This window comes from Bombyx mandarina, chromosome 20 (assembly GCF_030267445.1).
Source record: "Bombyx mandarina strain Sakado chromosome 20, ASM3026744v2".
Taxonomy (NCBI): domain Eukaryota; kingdom Metazoa; phylum Arthropoda; class Insecta; order Lepidoptera; family Bombycidae; genus Bombyx; species Bombyx mandarina.
This window is the reverse complement of record NC_143226.1, coordinates 9551270-9574272: the sequence shown is the minus strand read 5'-3', so window position 1 is coordinate 9574272 and position 23003 is coordinate 9551270. Positions and strand designations below refer to the sequence as shown.

At 40.6% G+C, this 23003-nt stretch overlaps 1 protein-coding gene across 1 annotated transcript in view; it reads left to right on the top strand.

Annotated features, from left to right (window-relative positions):
• Positions 1-10779: 10779 nt before the first annotated feature.
• LOC114250841 (inactive dipeptidyl peptidase 10) overlaps positions 10780-23003 on the top strand; it is a 369807-nt gene continuing 357583 nt past the window's right edge. Inside the window, exon 1 of the mRNA XM_089735706.1 lies at positions 10780-11224. Coding sequence (XP_089591832.1) covers positions 11135-11224 — 90 coding nt within the window. The 5' untranslated portion in view covers positions 10780-11134. The remainder of the gene's footprint in view (positions 11225-23003) is intronic.

Genomic DNA, 23003 nt, shown 5'->3' with positions numbered 1-23003 from the left:
CTTTTTGTTTTTTTTTTTTATAACAACTAAGAGGCAAACGAGCTAGACGGGTCACCTGATGGTAAGTGATTCACCACCGCCCACGGCTACCAGCGTTTACGCCAGTGCGTTGCCTACCCTTCAGGTAAGAATATGCTCTTTTCTTGAATAGCCCAATGTCGCAGTTGTTGGGGAAGACCGCTGATGGCAACGAATTCCAGAGATTTACTGTGCGTGGCAGAAAACTGTTTTTAAAACGCATTGTAGTGGAACGCCAACCATCCAGATGGTGCGGATGATAGTTCCGGCGAGACGATCGATGTTAATAATAATGTGCTCTACAAAGTCGTAGTACATTAATCAATAATTTTCGCAGAGCACGCGATGTAAAGAATGTTTTAGGTAATTTTTTCACACCTTGGGTCAAATTTTGGAGTTTTAGTAAGGAGCCCTAATTTTTTTCAAAAAAGTTTATAGCCTATGTCACTCGGGAATAGTGTAGCTTCCAAACATTGAAAGAATTTATCAAATCGGTTCAGTAGTTTCGGAGCCTATTCAATACAAACAAATAAACAAATCTTTCCTCTTTATAATATTAAGTATAGGTATAAGCATAGATATATTATTATAGTATTGAAGTATAGATAAAGATACAAATGTTTTAGTGAAAACTAAAATAATTAACTCAGCAATGTTTATTATCCGCCCTGGGGCTTCGAGACCTCAAGTGTATTCGTTAAAGTTTAATAATAACTCATTTTATTTTTAGCTTTTATTAAAGCAAAGCATGAAAATGTATTTACTCGTTTTTGTGAACGTTCGCTGCGGTTAAACGTTTTATAATATAATTTACTTCTGGCGGTTGCTGCAGAGGCGAAGTCACGCTACGTAGGGTGACCATACTTAGTGGTGAGAGTCTTGGAATCTTTTGAGGTCGTCGAGGCGCATGATAAGGAGCGAGGTGTATTCGCATCAAGTGATGCTATCATCGTCATCATCTATTGCCCTTGTAGGCAGACGAGCATACAGCCCACCTGATGGTGAGTGGTCACCGTCGCCCATGGACTTCAGCAGAGCAGAGCCAAGCCGCTGCCTATCGATCTTAGACCTTATATCCCAGAATGGACCTTAGCCTGGTCCAGTATGTCTCTCCCGACTGTTCTGCTCAGGGCTTTCTCCTTATAGTTCTTGATACCGATAACTTTGAGGTCCTGCCATCTAACTATAGACCATAGGGCATCCAGTTTGGGCCTGTCACTCGTCCCTCTGGTTGGCCATATAGTATTTGTTTTGGCATTCTGGTCTCCTTCATTTGAACTACATGTCCTGCTCATCGTAGGTGGCGAATTCTTACAGTTTTTATGCTATAAGGATCTTTGTAAATATCACACACCTATGATACGACAATGCCAGTGTTCAAATCCCGCATGTAGACACCAATTTTTCCGCAGCATACACGTTTTTTATTGGTGGTAGGACCTCTTGTGAGTTCGTGCTCGTAGGTACCACCACCCTGCCTATTTCTGCCGTGAAGCAGTAATGCGTTTCGGTTTGAAGCGTGGGGCAACGGTTGTAACTATACTGAGACCTTAGAACTTATATCTCAAGGTGGGTGGCGCATTTACGTTATAGATGTCTATGGTCTCCAGTAACCACTTAATACCAGGTGGGCTATGAGCGCATCCTACCGTATAAGCAACAAAAAAAAACATTATGATACCACACGACAGCCGTCACGGTAACACCACATTACAGCAGGTGGAGTGAGAGCTTCCTACCTCTCCCGGGTGATGTCTCGTATTGCGATAGTTAGCGGTTGGTAATTTACAGCATTTACTATACGTTCATTTTGAGCACCAGCTGATCTCCTGATCTCCAAGCAGTTTAAATTCGTTGTTAAAGCATTGTGAATCATAAAGTTGATTTTGATGAAACGTGGCAAAATTTATAACAATCAATTTCACTATAGCTAATGTAGCTAATGTAAATTTAACGGCCGTCTGGTGTAGTGGTAAGTGACATGGTCACTACACAAGGGGGTCGCGGGTTCGGATCCCGCCAAGGGAAGATATTTGTATGATAAATATAAATGTCTTTTCCAGGGTTATGAATGTATATTAAATATATGTATGTGTATAATCAAAATCTTACATTTATTTTCGTTATCTGGTACCTGTAACACAAGTTCTTTACGAACTTATCACGGGACCAGTTAACGTGGCAAAAAAAAAAAAAACTGTTTTATAATTTTTGAGGATTGGAGGTAGATAGGTACTAAAAAAGGGAAGGGATTTCGCTGAACTGATGAAATTGCTCTATAGACTGAAGATCAAAATTCTGTTATCCGGCGTCTTTATAAATGACTAGCGACCCGCCCTCGCTTCGCTTCGGAAACATTAAAACACACAGGAAACCAAAAAATAATAATAAAAATAAAAATAAAAAAAGTAACCTATGTTCATCAGGGACAATGTCGGCTTCTAATGGAAAAATAATTTTTCAAATCGGTCCAGTAGTTTCGGAGCCTATTCGAAACAAACAAACAAACAAATCTTTCCTCTTTATAATATTAGTATAGATATGTCGAAAAAGGTCGTTAGCACAATTCAGGCACCTGTTAATTATCTTCTATTGTATGATGATTACCGCTAATTACTAAGAGTGTGTACAGAAAATATTGATTGAAACAAAACATTAACTACATTTCTCTTGGTCACCCTACTTGTAATAAGGAGTACATTGTCGAGCCATTCCTGCGCGAAGTATTCCAGCTCGGAGTCACCACAAAAAATTATAATGAAGTCTGTACCTTATTGATTCAGGAGTACCTTTGCACGAGCTGTTCAAACTGCCTACTGTCATTTAAGTTACATGTAGCAGGTAGGTATACGCTGATCGAAAATATTGAAAATGCCCGATGTTCTGTCACTAGTTTTAGAAAATTTTAATAATACACAAATTCAAAATTCTATATCCCGGATGTTACGTAAGAACTCTGGAAAATGAATATACTGTTTAGCTGATTATAGTTCCTAACTAACCGAATTGCCAACTAAAATATTGCGAGTGCTCAATAAAACTAAGCGGTTCTTCAAGTCTTAGAAATTACTTATGCTTTACGAAGCAGAGGCTTGATCCCAAATACCAGTCATCAGTATTTAACTGCATACAGAGCATTACCATTGGGATTGTCAAAAACCCTATTCTCAAGGATCGTTTGAAACCATTGGGTCTACGCTAGGACTTCAGTTCTCTCATGTTTTAGATGATCTCGTAATCTTCTTTTAACATTGTACCACCCGCCACTGTAGCACAGTTCATCTTATACACTTAGAACCATAACGTTCATTATCTTCCAAAGATCTTTTTGCTGCGTACTCCCTCCGCGATGCTTCCTGGGCGCTACGACATGAACTTAAGGAGAGTCCTCAATTGTACTAAGATAAGACAAACAAACACTTGTTTTGTATAGATTAGGTCTTTTTACATTTGAGAATACACCAACCTTATGATTTTGGCTGTGTGGTGCGAATCCAGAATAGCGTGATCCCATCTCTTACCGTGGATAACGTAATATGATCAAGGTATTCACCCGAACATGGGTAAGAGCGTTTTTTGAGTATTATGCAACATATTGGTGGCGGTATTGCTAGCGTGAAGCAGTCCTGGGTTCAGGTTTGATACTTAGAACAGCCACTAAATATATTGGTACTTCAACGTCATGTGTCAACGACAAAAAAAGGTCCAATTCATTTTCACGTTTCAGTCATTTTCTGTGCAAAGTGTGCTAATATTCGTCTCTTGACGTGACGGGTGGCTGAAAGTAAGCCGGATATGCGTGAATTTCCTCATTATTGTGTAGAGTGACAATGATTTTTTATTTTTTTTTGTGTGTAATAAAAATTGAATTTGTAATTTTTTTTATTTGTCTGACTAATACTATTTTTGTTGTAAGTTTGGTAGGTGTTGTAAGCCGACACCTACCAACCTTACAACACAAATAACGGTTTGAATGGTGAGATGCAAGTAAAACTTTGACAGTGGGTATCAAATAATAAAATTAAAACAAAAAAGAATTAAAGGACATTTTTTTGGAGATATAGGTAGGTGAAGTTCACAATCCACCTGGGGTAAGGTTGCCTTGAGACATGGGCACCCCAGTTGAGTTACGCAAATTTATTAATATGAGAGGAGATTATTTCTGGTTGTAGAGCGTCTTGAGAGTTCGCTTGTACTATCACCACAGACTTGCCTATTTCTGTAGTGAATCAGTAATGCGTTTCAATTTGAAGGGCAGCCGTTGTACTGTAAACGTTTGAGACTTAGAACTTATTTCTCAAAATTGACGGCAGTATTTACATTGTTGATGTCCATGGACTCCAGTAGTCACTTAGCACCAGGTTAGCCGTGAAGTCATTCAGTCATCTAAGAAACAAAAAAGATTTTATTAAATGATTGATTTGACACCATAAATCATAAGAAATGTCTTTTAATTACCATACCATGCCAGTTTAAATAAACTGGATTGCGATATTCTCGCTCTGATGTCTATGGGCTCCCATTTAGTTTAAAAACATAGTTTTAAAACTATTAATCGGCACAGCAATATTATAACAACAGCCAGACTCTAAACTAAGCCGAAATTTTAAAATCAACAAAATTGAAATCCAATAGATACATGTTATTATGTAAATACCTAAACAATTTTATGATTTCTCAGAATACAGATAAAGTTCATATTCAATCGGTACAAAATATTAATTTGCTGATCGTCCAATATTATTGTAGTCGAAAACTTTTGTAAACAAGATCGTAAATAGCTTTTACGCGGCCTTCAATAAGTTTTGATACTGTTCTATTGATGTTTCAATATTTACGCTAAACAGCTTTTGTTGAATCCTGTACATATGTATATCTATTGTGTAATTGCGTCAACTTTCATCAAATTTTATTTATAGGAAATATGTAGAAAAGAATAGGTAATTGTTTGACTATTCCTCTTGAATTCAAATAAAAAAGAAGGGGGCTGCTATCTATTTGGGTAATATGTTTTTGATCACAAGAGACGCAGGAGAGGAGAGTGAGAAGGAGGCATCCTAAAAAGACTTGTAAGGAATATGTGAAAGAGGATATACGAGGGAAGGGTATCGATGTAGAGATGGCGTATGATAGGCCACAAGATAGAACAGCATGAGTATTTTTTACCCTAAGCACACAAACTACTTTTAATTATTAATCTCATAATCCTCTCGCAGATTTGCTGGAAGAGATTTCTTAAAGAAATAAGCAGTGCCTTTGTACATAATTTTCCTATTACTCTGTACTGTGTCTTCTTTTTTGTGTGTACATAAATAAATAAATAAATAAAAAAACAAATTCCTCTAATCTTGTTGTGAGGTTTATAGGAAGATGACGAAGGAGGAGGCATGTGCGTTGGTTGTTTGTTGCGTGTTGTCCTCCATAAACCTCATCGGAGCGGTCAATAAAACACTACGTTTATACGTATTATGTACTACGTTTATATGTAATTATTTACATATTTATTTGCGTCAGCGACCGCTGTGGATCACTGCACGTTGACCACTGACTGACTCATATGCTACTCATTACTGTATGCACAATAACTGCATAATAAGCGAAGCGGGGTGGCGTGTCATTCCCCTACAAAACCATGAAAGATCGTTAGATCTTGTTAAACGGTGGGCAGACGATCTCTCGGTCCACTACTGCCCTAAGTCATAACTTGAATCAATAGAGATCATAATCATACCGTCATCTACCATGCGTTGGTGGAAGTCTCAATTGAGTTGAATGGCAGCAGTTCCGCCCTTCGAAGAGAAATAGGTAGGGCGGTGGTACTTACACGAGCGGTCTCACAATATGCCATAAAACAACAACAAAAATTGTTGTCTGTAAAGTCGGTTTACGGATGATAGTTTTACATGATAACATCAGTAGGAGAACTATTGGAATTGCTAGCTCTGACGTCAGGCGAGAAGAGAGATAAATGTGTTACAAGCCAACGCTTGGGCCGATAGTCCCTCTTTATAGCTTGCTCCGCGCTCTCGCTGGGACGCTCGGGCTCAAGCGGAACGTGACACTTTTTCGTGCATGCAACCGGGCATCGATTTATAAGACGTTATCACGTAAAAAAATATTTATTTATTTATAACTTCTTATACTAGAAAGTATAAAGGCGGACTTAATGCCATAGGCATTCTCTAATAGTCTACCTTAGGGGAGTGCAGAGATGATGAAATTACGCGTTACCCATAATTAAGGGGCTATCATTTTTATCACACGATACTATAATATCGTCAAGGCAAACTTACTATACCTTCGTAATCGAAACTCGCAAACTTTGTGTTAAGTATGAGTATTAAACTTGGAAACTAATTATTAATTTGTTTTTTTTTATAGCTTGGATGGGTGGGCGAGCCCACAGCCCACCTGGTGTTAAGTGGTTACTGGAGCCCATAGACATCAACAACGCAAATGCGCCACCCACTTTCAGATATAAGTTCTAAGGTCTCAGTATAGTTACAACGGCTACCCCACCCTTCAAAACGAAACGCATTGCTGCTTCACGGCAGAAATAATTAATCTTACAACCGGCACCTTATCGATTAAGGACGCTTACTGAATAATATTATACAAGATAACAAATGATAGGGCGCATTAAATTAGAATGACGTAACCAAAATATATGAAAAGTCACCTAGAATATTTTCTCAAATATGTATTTTGTGACATCTCCTACAGAACTTTATAAATCATAAAAACGGTAGACATTCTCAAGGATTATATTATGTTATGTTCCCGGCTATATTTCATCGTGACGTTGGCACCGCCAAATCCATGGACCTAATATAGTTTGTTGCAATTTTTGATGCATCTATAAAATTTTAATGAAAAAAGCGGGTGCTAATACATTATTAATGTTTATTGCAATATTGTATAAAAATAGTTTTATTTTTCGAGGCTTATTTTTACTGGTGGTAGGACCTCTTGTGAGTCCGCGCGGGTAGGTACCACCACCCCGCCTTTTTCTGCCGTGAAGCAGTAATGCGTTTCGGTTTGAAGAGTGGGGCAGCCGTTGTGACTCCACTGAGACCATAGAACTGATATCTCAAGGTGGATGGCGCATTTACGTCGTAGATGTCTATGGGCTTCAGTAACCACTTAACACCAGGTGGGCTGTGAGCTCGTCCAACCATCTAAGCAATAAATAAAAAAAACTTATTAGCTGCAATCTCAAGATAGCATTATTAATGACAGTGTCAATTATACCAGTCAAAATAAACGCGTCACGAATAATATTTGCATAACGCAGACAAAATATTACATTATTACGAAACAAGCGCTTAAAACCTACTTTTGGGTGACAGACATATAAATTAAACAGATTATCTTATTCACACTCTGATTTAATCTACCAATTTTACATTGACGCGTCTTATTCAACTACTGTGCTCTGACCGTCTGCATTCTCTTTTAAATACGTCTCAGCCGGGTATCCCCTCTTGACTGGTCACGTGGCTTAGTCACGGGACTTTAAAAGCAGTCAATTGAGTAACTAATAAACAATAATATTTAAATGTTTTGCAATACAAACCTCATATATATAATAAGAATTCTTAATATCTACAGGACTTTATATAATCATATTAATATAAATAATCATAAACCTTACAGTACGTATTTGAGAACCTCATCTGTTTGATTTGAAGTCGGTCAAAAGTAAAAGCCTCGCTTTTTTATATTGGATCCATAAAAATGTACGTTCGAATCCCATAAGTTTTCCAGGATGTAAAACCGCCTACCATCATTGTACTTTGAGTGATGACAGTTTCTAAACTTCGTCAAGAGATGGCGCTGATTTCAAATTATGTGCCCCCTCTTTCGTCAATGACTTTCCTTCGATATTTCACGAGGTTCAGATGAATAGAACGCTCTTGAGTTTGAAGGACATTTTTTATAAGTTGATGTCATTATTGAGTTTTATAGGATTTTATGTAAAAGCAGAACGAGACAATAAAAAGTGGAAAAAGTTAGAGAGATAAGTTTGAAATGATATCATAAAGAAATTTACCGAAGAAAAAAATTGGAGCACAATACTTGAATGTGCTCTAATATATTAGTTATATAATTCCCGTTAAAAACCAGCGCTGGTTGTTTACGTACAAACAGCGTCATGCTGAGTCTGAAGTGGATTTACGACCAAGGACGATCATTCTTTTAAGATACGTTGTTCATTTCTCATCTTTTTCATTTATATATCTATTCCTACACAGTAAATGGACAATTAAATGGAAATACTTTTCTAATTGCGTCTTAGATTTGTTGTTCACAAAGAAGACCTTTATGACAGTTAGTACGCATTTCGTGAAATTGATTATATCTCCTTACCTCATTACATACCTCATTAAATAAATAAAATTCACCGTTCAAAAGTCAAAATGTAGGATTTTCTTATCTGACATGTGTATTGGTTATTCAAATGATATTAATGCATATTGTACACCAAAATGCGTTCGGGATTTCGTACTATCAACAACACGGAGCTCAGAGCTGAGTCATTACTGGGCGAAGAGAGTATATTTGTGAATAATATTTGGTATTCGTAAGCTTTTTTTTCAATGTGGTTGTTAAGAGACTTTTAACTATGAATGTGGGAGGCTTTAGAGGAAGAGGTAGACCTAAGAAAAAATGATATTTTTTTCCTACCTATGCTGATTAGCCTTGAGAGGCTATTGTCAGATTCTCCTTGACGTGTAGGTGAGCTCATGGGTCTCAAACCGGGAGTATTTCTGACACTGGCTCTAGCAAGAGCAGTGCTTCGCAGAATCTACCACTGGATCAGAAACGCGACCCATTGAGAAGATCCGGCGAGAAACTCAGTGGGCCGTGTCTATGGGTTAATTTAGTCGTCGAGCTCTTCGTCGCAAGCGACTGGTTCGGCGAGCACAGTGACCGAAAAAATTGATGGATTGCGTGAAAGACGATATGAGTAAGAGGAGAGTGAGCGAAGAAATAGTATGTGATAGAGGGGTATGGAAGGAGAAAGCATGTGGCGCCGACCCCAGGTGACTGGGAGAAGCGCAGGATAATGATTATGAAGCTTTTTTTGTCATTGTAGACAGACAAGCACACCTGATGCTGAGTCGACTTGTCACTCATGCAGATCAGCAAGGCTGGGGGTGCGCCAAACTGTTTTTATTTGGGTTTGACTAAGCTTGTTCTTAACTCTTTTGTGTTTGAAATTTTGAAGTACCCATAGCAAAGGTTAGAATAGGCACTTGAATTTTTTTGTTCTGAAACGTGTTTGTGGTTACATAAACATAAATTTTATGAGGTCGTGTTCTGTTTTCAAAATAAACATTTTAAATTCAATCAAAATAAAAAATAAATAAAAAAAAGCCCGCTGAGTTTGTTTCGCCGGTCCTTCTCAGGACTGTGGCTTTTTTTGGAACCGGTGGTAGAGTTAACATTGTTATTTATATTTTGACATTCAACAAGTGTGTTATACTGACATTTAAGTTGAAGTAAATGATTTTGAATTTGAATCATAATAGAAGCTTTTCGATTTCTTAACGTAAAATTCTTTTGTTTCAGATCTCTAAGACAACGGATAACTTCAAAGGGAATATGCGACGCAGCAACTCCTGACTGAAATTACCAAATACCCTTGTGTACGATGCTTAAAATTTAAGGAGATGAAATAATTAGCGGAAGCTTAAAATGTTTTCATTGTTCCAACAGAGATCCGAAGGCTTTTCTTTTAAGTGAATATTGGAGCTCATAGAGACGGTAGGGGTGTTATTTTATATAATATAATTACAGGATGGGTGCGGCGGGTGTAATATTTTTATATCCATGTCCTAAATAGTTTAGATACCGAGTGACATTTTTGATATTTACATTCATATACTACTGTGATCAGTCAGTGACCTATTCCTCAAATGGTCTAAAAAGGTTTCTCGAGAAAAATAACTTTACTTATTTTTCTAAATCAAATCAAATCAAATAAAAAAAAAGCATAAATAAAAGTACACACTTGTTGAACGTCAAAAAGAACTACCGCCAGTTCACAAAAACTAGCCTCCGTCCCGAGAAGAATTGGCAAGAAACGCAGCGGAGATGTCTTTTTTTTTAAATGTTAGTTGTTTTTTTTTAAGTACTTGATTTTTTTTTAAATATTCATTTTTACAATGAATATTATAACGTAACAATTATTGCAATATTGAAATGCCCGGAGCGAGCAAATCATTCCAAGCTAAACCAAGCCATTTAAGCTAAGTTTAAACCATAATATATTTACAAGGAGTAGGAACAGTCATATTTTCTTCGTCTTTTACACCTTTATAACAAGGCTATATTCTAAACCCACACAGCAAGGCACAATCACCTGGCTATGTGTGCCGCGAAGCAGTCATACGTTTTTATTTATATATTGATTTGATGGGTGGACGAGCTCACAGCCCACCTGGTGTTAAGTGGTTACTGGAGCTCGTCTATGGGCCCGTCTATCTACAACGTAAATACGACACCCACCTTGAGATATAAGTTCTAACATCTCAGTATATTCTCAAATTACAGTTAGGATAACCAGCAACGAATAGTTCATCGACCTCATGTCTCAAGGTGCATTTTTTTAAAAAAAAATTATTGCTTAGATGTAATAAAAAATGCATGCAAATTTTATTGCTTAGATTGCATGGCGGCATTCAAGTCCACTCATCTAGCGCTAAAAATATGTTTTATTTCGTTTTGTGATAAAACAGTGAGGGCTATTTTATCGCCGTCCCCACGGCAACTGCCATACAAATTCTGCACTGAATTACAAAATCTAACATATCTATTTCCTAAATTAACCACCACAATTTTAAGGATGTCCCGCTATGACCATTGATAGATTTGGATGTACAATATACACTCGCCCCACCTGCCCTACGTTGATGGTACTATAACAAAAACCTATCCCAAAGTGCTTGCACCGACGGTATGTACTAAGTTTCCTTACAATCGAGTGGCTGAAGAATGCTTAACAAACCTAGACATTAAAATTGATTAAATGTATCTAGATAGATTTTAGACAAAAAACATTATTGGACTATGATAAGTAGTGATAAGTGAGTTGAGTGATCAGCACAAGATGCAGACTAACGTTCAGATCGACACCAAGGTCCTGAAACATTCTCCTGAGCACGGCAAACAGAAGGGGAACTATCGAGTAACCGCAGAGGTGAGTCATGTTTTGCTTATTTTACACAACGTAGAAAATAAAATCAGATCTTCTTCTATATTGTTCCCTCACTACTGAGGATCGCGACCACATGTGACGTTCTTCCACTGTGTTCGATCATGGGTGGCATGAACCGCATGGTACAGACTACCACCAAGTGCTTCTCTTACTAGATCTGACCATCTGGTTGGTGGTCTGACCACGTCGCATTTCTCTGGGAGATAGCTGACGTCAATAATTTAATAGTAATTTTCTCGCTCGATAAAAAACAAATAAAATATTTCGCCATAACCCAATAAAATGTTCAGTTTTTTTTATGACACTAATATTTTAATGTATTATGGCTTTTTGGCATGAGATTTCGCGTTTAAGAGGTTTAAAATTCAATACAAACATATTATGTGAGCAGATTTTTTTTTGTTTATTCTACATTCGAAAAACTAAAATTACTACTACAATCGAAAAATTAAAATTGCAGAGTATTATTTCGTACTGATAATATTTTAAGAGGTTCAAAATTCGAAACAAACATACATAAAACAGTTTTACTTTTTTTGTTTATTCTGCATTAGGGAAACTAAAATTGCAGATATTAGTTAATTATTGGGTTCTGTTGTGTTACTGGAAACATTGCAATAAATGCGCTAGGTAGATAATACAAAAGAACTTCAACAACATGCTAACTCTGATCTATATATTGAATTTCCCGGAAAAAGTATGAATGCAAATCAGTTCGATCGCTGATATTTTAGAATATACATCGACTTCACTATCTTCAAAGGACTTGTTTCGTGAACGATGCGGTAGATGAATCATCATCATCATTGTCCTGCCCTTCTCCCAGTCACCTGGGATCGGCGCAACATCTTTTTTCCTTCCATACTTTTCTATCATATATCATTTCTTCGCTCACTCCCCTCTTACCCATATCGTCTTTCACACAATCCATCCATTTCTTCTTAGGTCTACCTCTTCCTCTAAATCCTTCCACATTCATAGTTAACACTCTCTTAACAACCTCATTTTCATTTCGTCTCATCACATGTCCATACCATCCCAAACGTGCACTCCTCAGCTTCTCTGTCACAGGTGCCCGTTTTAGACTTCCTCTAACATATTCATTCCGTATTCTATCCATTCTCGTTACTCCACACATCCATCGCAACATTCGCATCTCTGCTGCATGCAATCGCCTTTCATCCGCCACTTTCGTTGTCCAACAAGCTGATCCATACAAGACGGCAGGCCTTATTAAGGTCTTATATATCTTCCCTTTTAAGGGAAGAGGGATGTGCGAGTCACATATGGTGCCCGTGACCTGCCGCCATTTCATCCATCCTGCGTTAATTCTGTGCCTCACGGTACGATCCAGTTCACCAAACATAATAAAAATAATTAGTATTAAAAAGAAACAATAACGCAATGTGATAAGCATAATTTTTGCTATTCTTATCTTCAAGACATATTTTAAGTGACAAATGAATTTCTCCGCTCAAAACGTCAGTATAAACAATTTTAAGGTGCAAAACTTGAAATTGCCTGAGTTTTCTTTGTTCTATAACTTTCTATTCAAAGAATAAAATTTATATTCGAAACTTGGACAATGAGCAAAGAAACTCGCATCCGTTCTAAATACAATATCAGTTCTTATCTACCCGTTGTCATGACAACCAATTTATTTGCATATAAATTAGGGAGTCCCAAAGCCTCAGGTCAAGAATATCGTTATAATACCTGAAATGAGCACACTAGCGCCATTGCGGAATTTTCGAGAACCATCAACCAGCCGAATTAAGCTTACTACTATTTAGTTCCGATACTGAATAAAAGATGGCACTTTTCTCAATTGAAAAGATTTATGGTAGCTATAAAAGGAGGGTTACAAACTTTATGTGTCCGGGTCTTTTTCATTTGCTGAATGTAATTGGATTGCTTATCATTTGGTGTAATTTTGAGACAGACTCCAATTTACTGGACTTTTAGACAACGCAAACACATTTATTTTTGTCCGGGAAACGTTTTTTTTTTAGTTTTTTACGAGATTTAACAAAGAGGGCTTTCCTCACGTATTGCCATTTTCGTATATTGTCTCTTTTTACCTTGTTAAAATTTAAACTGACCTATCAGCTACGGCGTAGGCGTTTGATTGCTGTCGTAGGGGCTCGTAGCATTTGCTACAATTCTCGTAGACTTCAACATTAAATTGGCCCACTTAGCGTTTGAGCGGTCGGTTAAAGGCATTAAAAAGTATACCCACTACCAGTCACGTTGATCTTCTTTCCATTTATTTTTTCTTTTGTTTCTTTTTGAATCACCTGTCACGTCTCTGTCTCAGACTATGTTCCCATAGACACAGTCCATCAAATTTCTCGTCGCGGGTCGCGTTTCCGATCCGGTGGTAGATTCTGCGAAGCTCGGCTCTTGCTAGGGTTAGTGTTAGCAACGTCGTCAGGTTTGAGCCCCGTGAGCTCACCTACTCGTTAGGGTTACGCTGAAATGGTCTGTCAACGCCATCAGCTTAGGTAGGATAAAAAAGTAGGTCGTATGTCCTGTGGAAGAGGCTGCACGCCACGCCAGCGACTTTAATGCAAATGGATTACTCACCTATTTTACAACAAGTTGTGGATATAGCATTATAATCAATACTGTAATAATAAATTTGAAAGTGAGTTTGTTTATTATTTTTTTACTACCGAATAAACGACCAACCATTATGACGTCGCACTGAGTACATAGCATCCGAGAATGGTTTTTCTTTCAAACAAAATATGAGCGTGGCTGCGTGTAATAAACACTTTTCATAAATTTGATATTTGACATTATTTGTTCAAAGCACGGGTAAGAGCGCTTCGGAGGGTAAATAGTTGTGAAAATAACAAATTTAGATGAACTCATTGCGATATCTACAGGGTGTAGGTTTTAAGTCCAGACGTTAGTGATTCTGAATAAAAATTTTTTATGGCTTAGATGTGTGGACGAGGTCACAGCCCACTTAGTGCTAAGTGGTTACTGGAGCCCATAGACATCTAAATGCCGCCACCCAGCTTGAGATAGGAGTTCTAAGATCTCAGTTTAGTTACAACGGCTGCCCCACCCTTCGAACCGAAACGTATTACTGCTTCACGTCAGAAATAGGCAAGTTGGTGGTACCTAACCGTGCGTACTCACAAGAGGTCCTACCACCATTAAAAAAGAGGTCCTACAGCAATTGCAATAAGATTCAGGAGGAAATTCAATTCTCGATCACAATAAATTTCTATGGTACATCGGTTCGGCAATAATAAAACCTAATATCTTGGAATCAGATCTTTAATTGTCGATAATTACTAGTTTAGTTTTAAGCTTTCTAGCAAAGAATTATGAGAACTAACGAATCCATTCTAAGGGAACTAAGCATCCAAAAAAGGCTCTCTTCCATCTGCCAGGAACGTGTTATGAGCTTCTTCGGACACAACATACTGTCTCCCAGACATGAGTTAAAGAAGCTCATAATTGCGGGTCGCCTAAAGAGCAATCGTGCCGTGGGCAGAACACCAGCCAGATGGTCAGATCTAGCAAGAGAAGCACTTGGTGGTAGTCTGTACCATGCGGTTCATGCCACCCATGATCGAACACAGTGGAAGAAGTGCGGTCGCGAATCTCAGCAGTGAAGGAACGATCTACAAGAGATTAATGAATTGTTTTATTTACATTCTTATCATTAGTTAGACTAATTTTACTAATGTTACGACGGTAAGAGTAACGCCATTTATCGCCGAATAGTCGAACGAATATCGAAGGAACTAGTAGCACATAGAACGCCCGAGAAGTACAACGCCATCTATTATCAGATAGCGGAAACACATAATACTCGACTTTTGTAGAATATTCTCCACGATTCTAGGATTGTCGTATCGACTATAAAAGCGTTGCAGAAATGGCACGCAGTCAGTCAGTAATCGGAACTACTCGAAGCGAAACAGCAAACGGACCACCTGAAGCAAAGCGGAAGAAGTGAATTGAGAATTTTAAATTGATTTTTAAGTGTTTTAAGTGTTCTAAATGTTGAATACAGTGTTAACTTGTAATTCGGTAGAATTTTTATTTATCCCGAACCCCAGCACGTAACATTATTGTTATTATTATGTGTAGTACATTTTGAAAGACGAATTTTGGACAGAGGAAACAATAAGTTTGCAAGCTAAACAAAGTGCTAACACTAACCAAGATCCTTTTGTTTCACCCGTCCATTGGACAGGCGAAGGGATCGTTGCCCATACAGCACAATCTCTTGTAGCAAAGGACCGACGCCGTATCTTGTCGTATGAAATATGAAATGGAAACGAACTGTATCTAAATTGATTTTGGTATAAATTGATATGGACCCAAAATTATAATTTCGCTTTTTCTATTGTTTATATATCACACATTTAAAATCGAAGTGGCTTAACTAAATGTTTTAACCCTACAAGGCTCAATTTTTTTTTTGTGCATGAAAAAAATATATAGTTTGTATTTAGTGATCAGAAGATCGGGAAAACATATAAAAATAAAAATAAAACCATATTTTACGAAAAAATCAACTTTTTATTTCAGTTCCACATATGGTACACTGAGCCTTAACTATACTTTTTGGTATACTAAACTAGTACAGTTGAATTGTTTTGGAAGTTTCCTGTGTACTTTTTGTTCAATTGTAAATTATTCAAAATGAAATGACTATTACCTTTACTTATATTTTACTTTTTTATATTATTGCAAAATCATACTTATAACTAATATAAAATGATTTATTGATGAAAGGATCTAAAACAATTGTTACATTTATTGAGGCAAAGTTCTACGCAACATTTGTCGCAAGATATGAATGTATTTCCTTTGCAACCAGGATATTTGCATCGTTGTCTTTTTTGACCCCAAACAGGAAAATTCTCAAACCCATCGCGCCTGACATCACGTGGAGGTAGGATTGATGTATTTGGCTTCTGTCTTTTGTTTTCAACTTCATCAGATAAACTTGGTCTACCTCTCTTTTTGTTTATTGATAACCCACATATGCACAAACTTTTCCCTACTTCAAATTTGTAGTCCTTCGGTTTCATTGGGGTTGGTATATGCTGCTGCTCTCCGACTCTTCTGTACAATAACCAGCAATTGACAAGGGTTACATCAAGAAGATGATAAAATAGCCTCAAGTACCATTTTCTTTGAAGAATTTTTTGTACACTAAATTTGTGCATATGCTGAATATCTTCTCCAATATGCTGAAATAACGCATCACCAAAAAATCATAAAAAATAAAGAAGGGGAGTTTCAAAGTCTATAATCGGTGACTGGAAATTTGCGTTTCCAGTAAATGAAGAAGGGCGTTATTGAAAATATGTTTTCTTCCAAATAAATCTTTTTTTTTTTTTCTTTGAGTGAGTTACAGTGCCAGGGATTCTAGGTCCATGACCGATTGTGTTACTCCTAGTCGATGATCGTCTAGGTTCCTGAGATTGTGCAATGGTACTTGTAGTTGAACCTTGTGTTGTACCTTGAAGTCATTCCTGATGTACTAGGCTGAGGGTTTGATATTTCTGGCTGACGATTTACAATATTCGTAACATGCTCGTTGACGGGAGACGAATACTGATATATTTGCGGAGAGAAGGAAGTTTCCACGTTGCTGAGTGGCTCTGATAAAAAGTTTCGGATGGACTGAACCTTTTCGATGTCATCATCACTTTCAGCATCAGAAAAATCTTGACCATCTTCATTCCCAGAAACCTTCAATATCTTCATCACGCAATCTTCTTCGCGACATTATCTGCAATAAAATCAAAAAAATCCTAGGGAACGTTATTGTAAGTAAGTATAAGTGAAAACAGACACTAAAGCTCAACGTACCGTATGTGGAACATGCATAAAAATATGATTTACTAATACGTTTACTATTATAATATAAAAAAAACAACTTACCTCTGCAAAATATACACTTCGTTGCAGCACAGAATTTTTTTGGAGTCAAAACTGTTCAATAACTATTTTTTAAATATTTTTGAATTCAAACAAACGACTAACGTTCCACTTTCATTCAAATTTCACACTTCATATACTATAACTTTAACACGAAAGACATCTTTAGGTAAAGTTTTGTATTACAACATTGCTAAATGTCTGTAGCATCTATCAATATGTCAATAGATGACGCTATTTCTTGTTTTATAGTTATAGGAACGATTAAAGGCAGTGTTCCACATATGGAACTAGGTGCCTTGTAGGGTTAAGGCGTAATGAGCTTTATACTTTTTAACGACTTATAAACGTGTATTCTAATAGCTTATAAAATTATTCCGTTCCTAGTTGCTAGGGCCAGTGTGAACAAATTATCTCAGGTTGAGCCCGTGAGCTCGCCTACCCGTCCGAACGTAGCTGAAATAGTCCCTTAGGCTGCCAACGAATATGTGGGAAAAGTCATACGTAAAACTAATTTTAATTTGGTCTACAAGTTGCTGAAGAAAGAACTAAATGTTGTGTATATATGGTCAGCTGCTGGGAACTATAGGCGCCGCCATATTGGCATTGGCTGCTCTGACGAGCGTCTTACACTTTATCCCTACTCCGCGGCCGACCGTGACGCGACATGCAACACACAGATGAAAAAGTTTGAGACGATGTTAAAATAGTTTCATTCATTGTTAAACTTTTTCGACATTCCCCGCAAAAATAATGCAATCCAGTTAGCCAAATTCTCGTTTATTTTGAAATTAATCTTCATCACGAAAACACAATACATATATAATAAAAACACACACCTAACCTTAACACTTTATATCTACATTACCTCCATGATATTATTAGGTATGTGATATTATAATACACCTGGAATGCAGAGCATAGGAAGTCAAAACGGCTTATGTAACTTCCTCAGGAAAATAGTGAACTCTATTATGACAGCAAAAGAGTTTTATTTCGCTTTTCCCATATTTCACATATTATATACTTAATTTATGTACGCTCATGAGTTTTGCAGTAATCGAATCGCTCGCTGCATACAAATTGTGTTGCCGCGTACTGATGTTCATTGGAACGAAGCTTATCTTCACGCTCTCATCACACTTTAACAATAAAGGGCTTCGAAGAACATGGTTTGGCAGAAGAGTTCAGAGCCCACCTGGTGTTAAGTGGCCCATAGACGTCAAAAACATAAATATCGTCGCCATCCTTGAGAACTGAGGTTTTTTATTGCTTAGATGCGTGGACGAGCTCACAGCCCACCTGGTGTTAAGTGGTTACTGGAGCCCATAGACATCTACAACGTAAATACGCCACCCACCTTGAGATATAAGTTCTAAGATCTCAAGTATAGTTACAACGGCTGCCCCACCCTTCAAATCGAAACGCATTACTGCTTCACGGCAGAAATAGGCAGGGTGGTGGTACCCACCCGCGCGGACTCACAAGAGCTCCTACCACCAGAAAACGCCTCAGTTTTACAGTACAACGGCTGCCACACCCTTCAAACCGAAAATCATTAACGCTCCAACTGAAACAACTGCACTATCAAGGTATTTCTCTAAATAGTAAAGCTTAACTTATTTAACTCTAACTTATTTAAGGACAACGTCTTCTAAAAATGAATCAAATCAAATAAATAAAAAAATATTCAACATAAATGAAAGTACATACTTGTTGAACGTCAAAAAGAACTACCGCCAATTCACAAGAACTAGCCTCCGTCCTGAGAAGAACTGGCAAGAAACTCAGCGGGCATGTCTATTTTTTTTTTTTTTTAATATTAGATTATTATTATTTTTTTAAATATTTTAAGCATTATTATTTTTAAAATGAAGCAATTAGTATTTTTTGTGTTGATACAAGGATAAATGTTCCTTATTGCACTGAAAAGACAATTCTTTTTTCAGTTTGATCTGTTTTAATAAGTAGGTTGAACATAGGTGTTCTATTTTGGGGTGTATAGTTTGTGATATTGTTTATTTGTATTCATGAAGCTTCATAATACAATTACACCTACCCTCCTCAGCTGGTTATGGGTGAAAGACATTGTAACAACAATTCCATTGTTTCTCAAACTGTGATTCTCATTTTGATACACGGTTTACGAAACTAGCAAACTGTCCGTTTTTATTTTTTTATTGCATTTATAGATGGATGAGCTTACAACCCACCTGGTGTTAAGTGATTACCGGAGCCCGTAGACATTTGCAACGTAAATTCCGCCACCCAGCTTGAAATATGAGTTCTAAGGTCTCGTGGTTGGAATAGCCCTATCAGTTACCAATGATTAGGTAGAGAAAACCTTTTTTTTTTTTTTTTTTTTTTTTTTTTTTTTCTCGGGCCGGGGGCCGAACCTCCTACGAGGTCCCCGCGCCTAGGGGGCGCGCGGGGTATGTGAGACTCAACGATCTGCAGGTGTTGAGAGCAGATCGCGGGCCCAAGGATTTTAGGGCCCACCCACTAAACGACTCCCCTGCACTCTTACACCCGACGTCCGATCTCCGTCCGGGGTCAGAACCCGTTCAGAGTAGGGGGGTTCCCGCGGTCAACACTACAACCAGACACGCGGCGCCACCCCGAGGACGCCCGACCGACGGGTCGTCGAGGCGATAGTCGACGACCAACGACGTCGGTCTCCGCGGTACGGCGGCCCTACCAGGCCGCCCGGGCGGTGCCGCTGGTGTTCCGGGATACCCCGCTGGGCCAGAACCAGCCTGCCGGGTCGGAACGCGATACACCGCCGACCGGGTTGCTCTTCAACAGTATGTTCGGCGACGACAGCGACGACGAAAATGCGGACCGCATCGCAGTCCGCAGCCGCCGACGCGCTGTCCCGTCCTCCTGGTGCCAGCGCGCTAGAGTGACGGTAGCGTGCGGCGCAGCCTCAACCCCCTTAGGTCGCCCCGTGACCATCACTGGGAGGAGACTGCCTCCTCATAGGGGCTGGAGCTGGACAAACGCCCTCCTCCGAACCCCGGCTCGACGGCGGCGGCACGGCGCCGAGAGGGAAGAAGAGCTCTCCCTCTCCCGTTCCGCCGCCTCCTTCTGCGAGATGGTGGACTCGCAGAAGTCGAGCATCGCCTGCCAGGACTCGTCGCTGCCGAGCATCGCAGCCACGATGGTCGGAAGCGACAAGTCCGGTCCTATTTTTGCAACGAGGACGCGGCGCTGCTCCGCGAAAGCGGTGCAGTACGCGAGCGTGTGCTCCACCGTGTCCTCGTTGCAGCCACTGCAGTGGTGGCACTTCGGCGTCGGCTCCCTCCGGGCGACGAGGTGCAGGTAGCGACCGAAACAGCCGTGTCCCGTGAGCACCTGTGTCGCTCGGAAGGTGAGACGTCCTCGGTCGCGATTCACCCATTCCGAGAGGACCGGGCGGATCGCCTCGACGGTCCGTCGCCCGTAGGCGGGGTCCGCCAGGCGGCGAGACCACGCCTCGAGCACGGCACGCCGAGATTGAAGCTTCCGCGCTCGAACTTCCGCCGCGCCGGGACGCGGCTCCCCCCTGGAGCGGAGATCGCATCGCCACGCGTAATCCGCAGCGAGCGCCTCCGCTTCCAGGTCCCAGGGAGGCGTCCCAGCTAGCACGCACGCCGCCTCAAACGAGACGGTGCGGTATCCACGAACCGCCCTGACCGCAATCGCGCGCTGCGGACGTCGCAACGCCGCAACGTTGTCGCGGGTCAGGGCGTGGCACCACACGGGAGCCCCGTACAGTGCCATCGACCGCATCACCCCCGTGTAGAGGCGGCGCACCACCAAGTCAGGCCCCCCGACGTTCGGCAACAGCCGACTCAGCGAGCCGGCAGCCGCCATCAGTCGGGGACCTAATCTTTCAAAGTGAGCGCGGAAGCTCCAACGACCGTCCAGTACGAGACCGAGGTACCGCAACCCGGTTGCCTCGATCTCGACGCGAACGCCTCCGATCACGAGGTGGGCCCCCTGAGGCGGCGCTCTCCGGGCCCTGTGAAACAACAGGGCCTGGGATTTATCGAGCGCCACCTCCAGACCCAGCCTTCGGATCCTGCCGATGACGAAGGCCACCCCCGCGCAGGAAAGACGGGCAGACTCTCGCAAGTCCCTCCCCCGGGCCACGACCAAAGTGTCGTCCGCGTAACAAACTACGCTCAGACCCGGAAGAGGAGCACTTAGGGCGCTACGCAGGACCCAGTCGTAGCCGATGTTCCACAAGAGAGGGCCAAGGACCGACCCCTGTGGAACACCGCGCTGGACGGGGAAGCGGAGCACCGCCCCACCGTGCCCGGTGCACACGACCGACCTGTCCTCGAGGTAGGACCCGATCAGCCGACGGAGATACGCAGGGACGCCGTGATACTCCAGCGCCCCCGCGATCACCGACCAGGGCAAGGTGTTGAACGCGTTGGCGATGTCAAGGGACACCGCCAGTGCAACCCCGCCCTGGCCGACAGTCTCATCAGAGAGGGCACGCACGCGCATCACCGCGTCGATGGTCGAGCGGCCCTCCCTGAATCCGAACTGCTCCGCTGACAGATCGGGACCCGCCCCCGTCAGATGCTGGACGATGCGGGCGGCCACCACCCGCTCGAGCAATTTTCCAGCCTCGTCCAGCAGCACGATGGGACGATATCCCGCAGGTGAGTCCGCGGGGCGTCCCTCCTTCCTTAGCAGAACAAGTCTGCCCGTCTTCCACTGCTTCGGAAACCGTCCCGACTCGAGGCAGGCTTCATAGAGCCGCACGAGTCGGTCCCCAAGGGCACCGAAGGCCAAATCCCAGACCCGGCCGTGAACACCGTCAGGGCCGGGGGCCGCGTCCTTCCTCCGCATCCTCGACACGGCCGCACGAATCTCCTCCTCCGAGATGCTCGGAGGGACCACCTCAGCAGGGGCATCACCGCTCACGCTACTGCGTGGTGGCGCGCCCATGGAAGGGGGCTCGAAGCCCCTCTCCATCCGCGGGAAGGTAGAGAAAACCTTACCTTAACCTACCTAACCTTATAACAATTATTTTACGTCATACTCTTACTAATTAGTTTGTAAATAATTAGTTAGTAATATCACCTTCACACTACACCTACCAAGCTTCATCTCTGCACTCCCCTAAGGTAGACTGTTAGAGAATGCCTATGGCATTAAGTCCGCCTTTATACTTTCTAGTATAAGAAGTTATAAATAAATAAATAAATAAATAAATAAATAATGAAATTTGTTGCATATCTTATATCATAAATGATTGAAATCGATGAGTTAGTTTTGATAACTCGTGCGGGATAAAATACGCCATACCCTATGGCTTAAATATTCAAATGAAATGTGGTTTATTCAAATTCTGGAAATGAAAGTATGCCACAACAAAAAGTTCAGAGTAGTCGTGGCCTAAAGGATAAGACGTCCGGTGCATTAATATCTAGATCTAAATTGAATCCCGCAGGCGGGTACCAATTTTTGTAATGAAATACGTACTTAACAAAATTCACGAATGACAGTGAAGGAATAACATCGTGTAGTAAAAACCAAACCTGCAAAGTTATAATTTGCGTAATTACTGGTGAAAGAACCTCTTGTGAGTCCGCATGGGTAGGTACCACCACCCTGCTTATTTCTGCCGTGAAGCAGTAATGCGTTTCGGTTTGAAGGGTGGGGCAGCCGTTGTAACTACTTGAGACCTTAGAACTCATATGTCAAGGTGGGTGGCGACATTTACTTTGTAGATGTCTATGGGCTCCGGTAACCACTTATCATCATGTGGGCTGTGAGCTCGTCCACTCATCTATGCAATAAAAAATATATATTTACACCTCTTTAATAATATCGCATCCTCTAT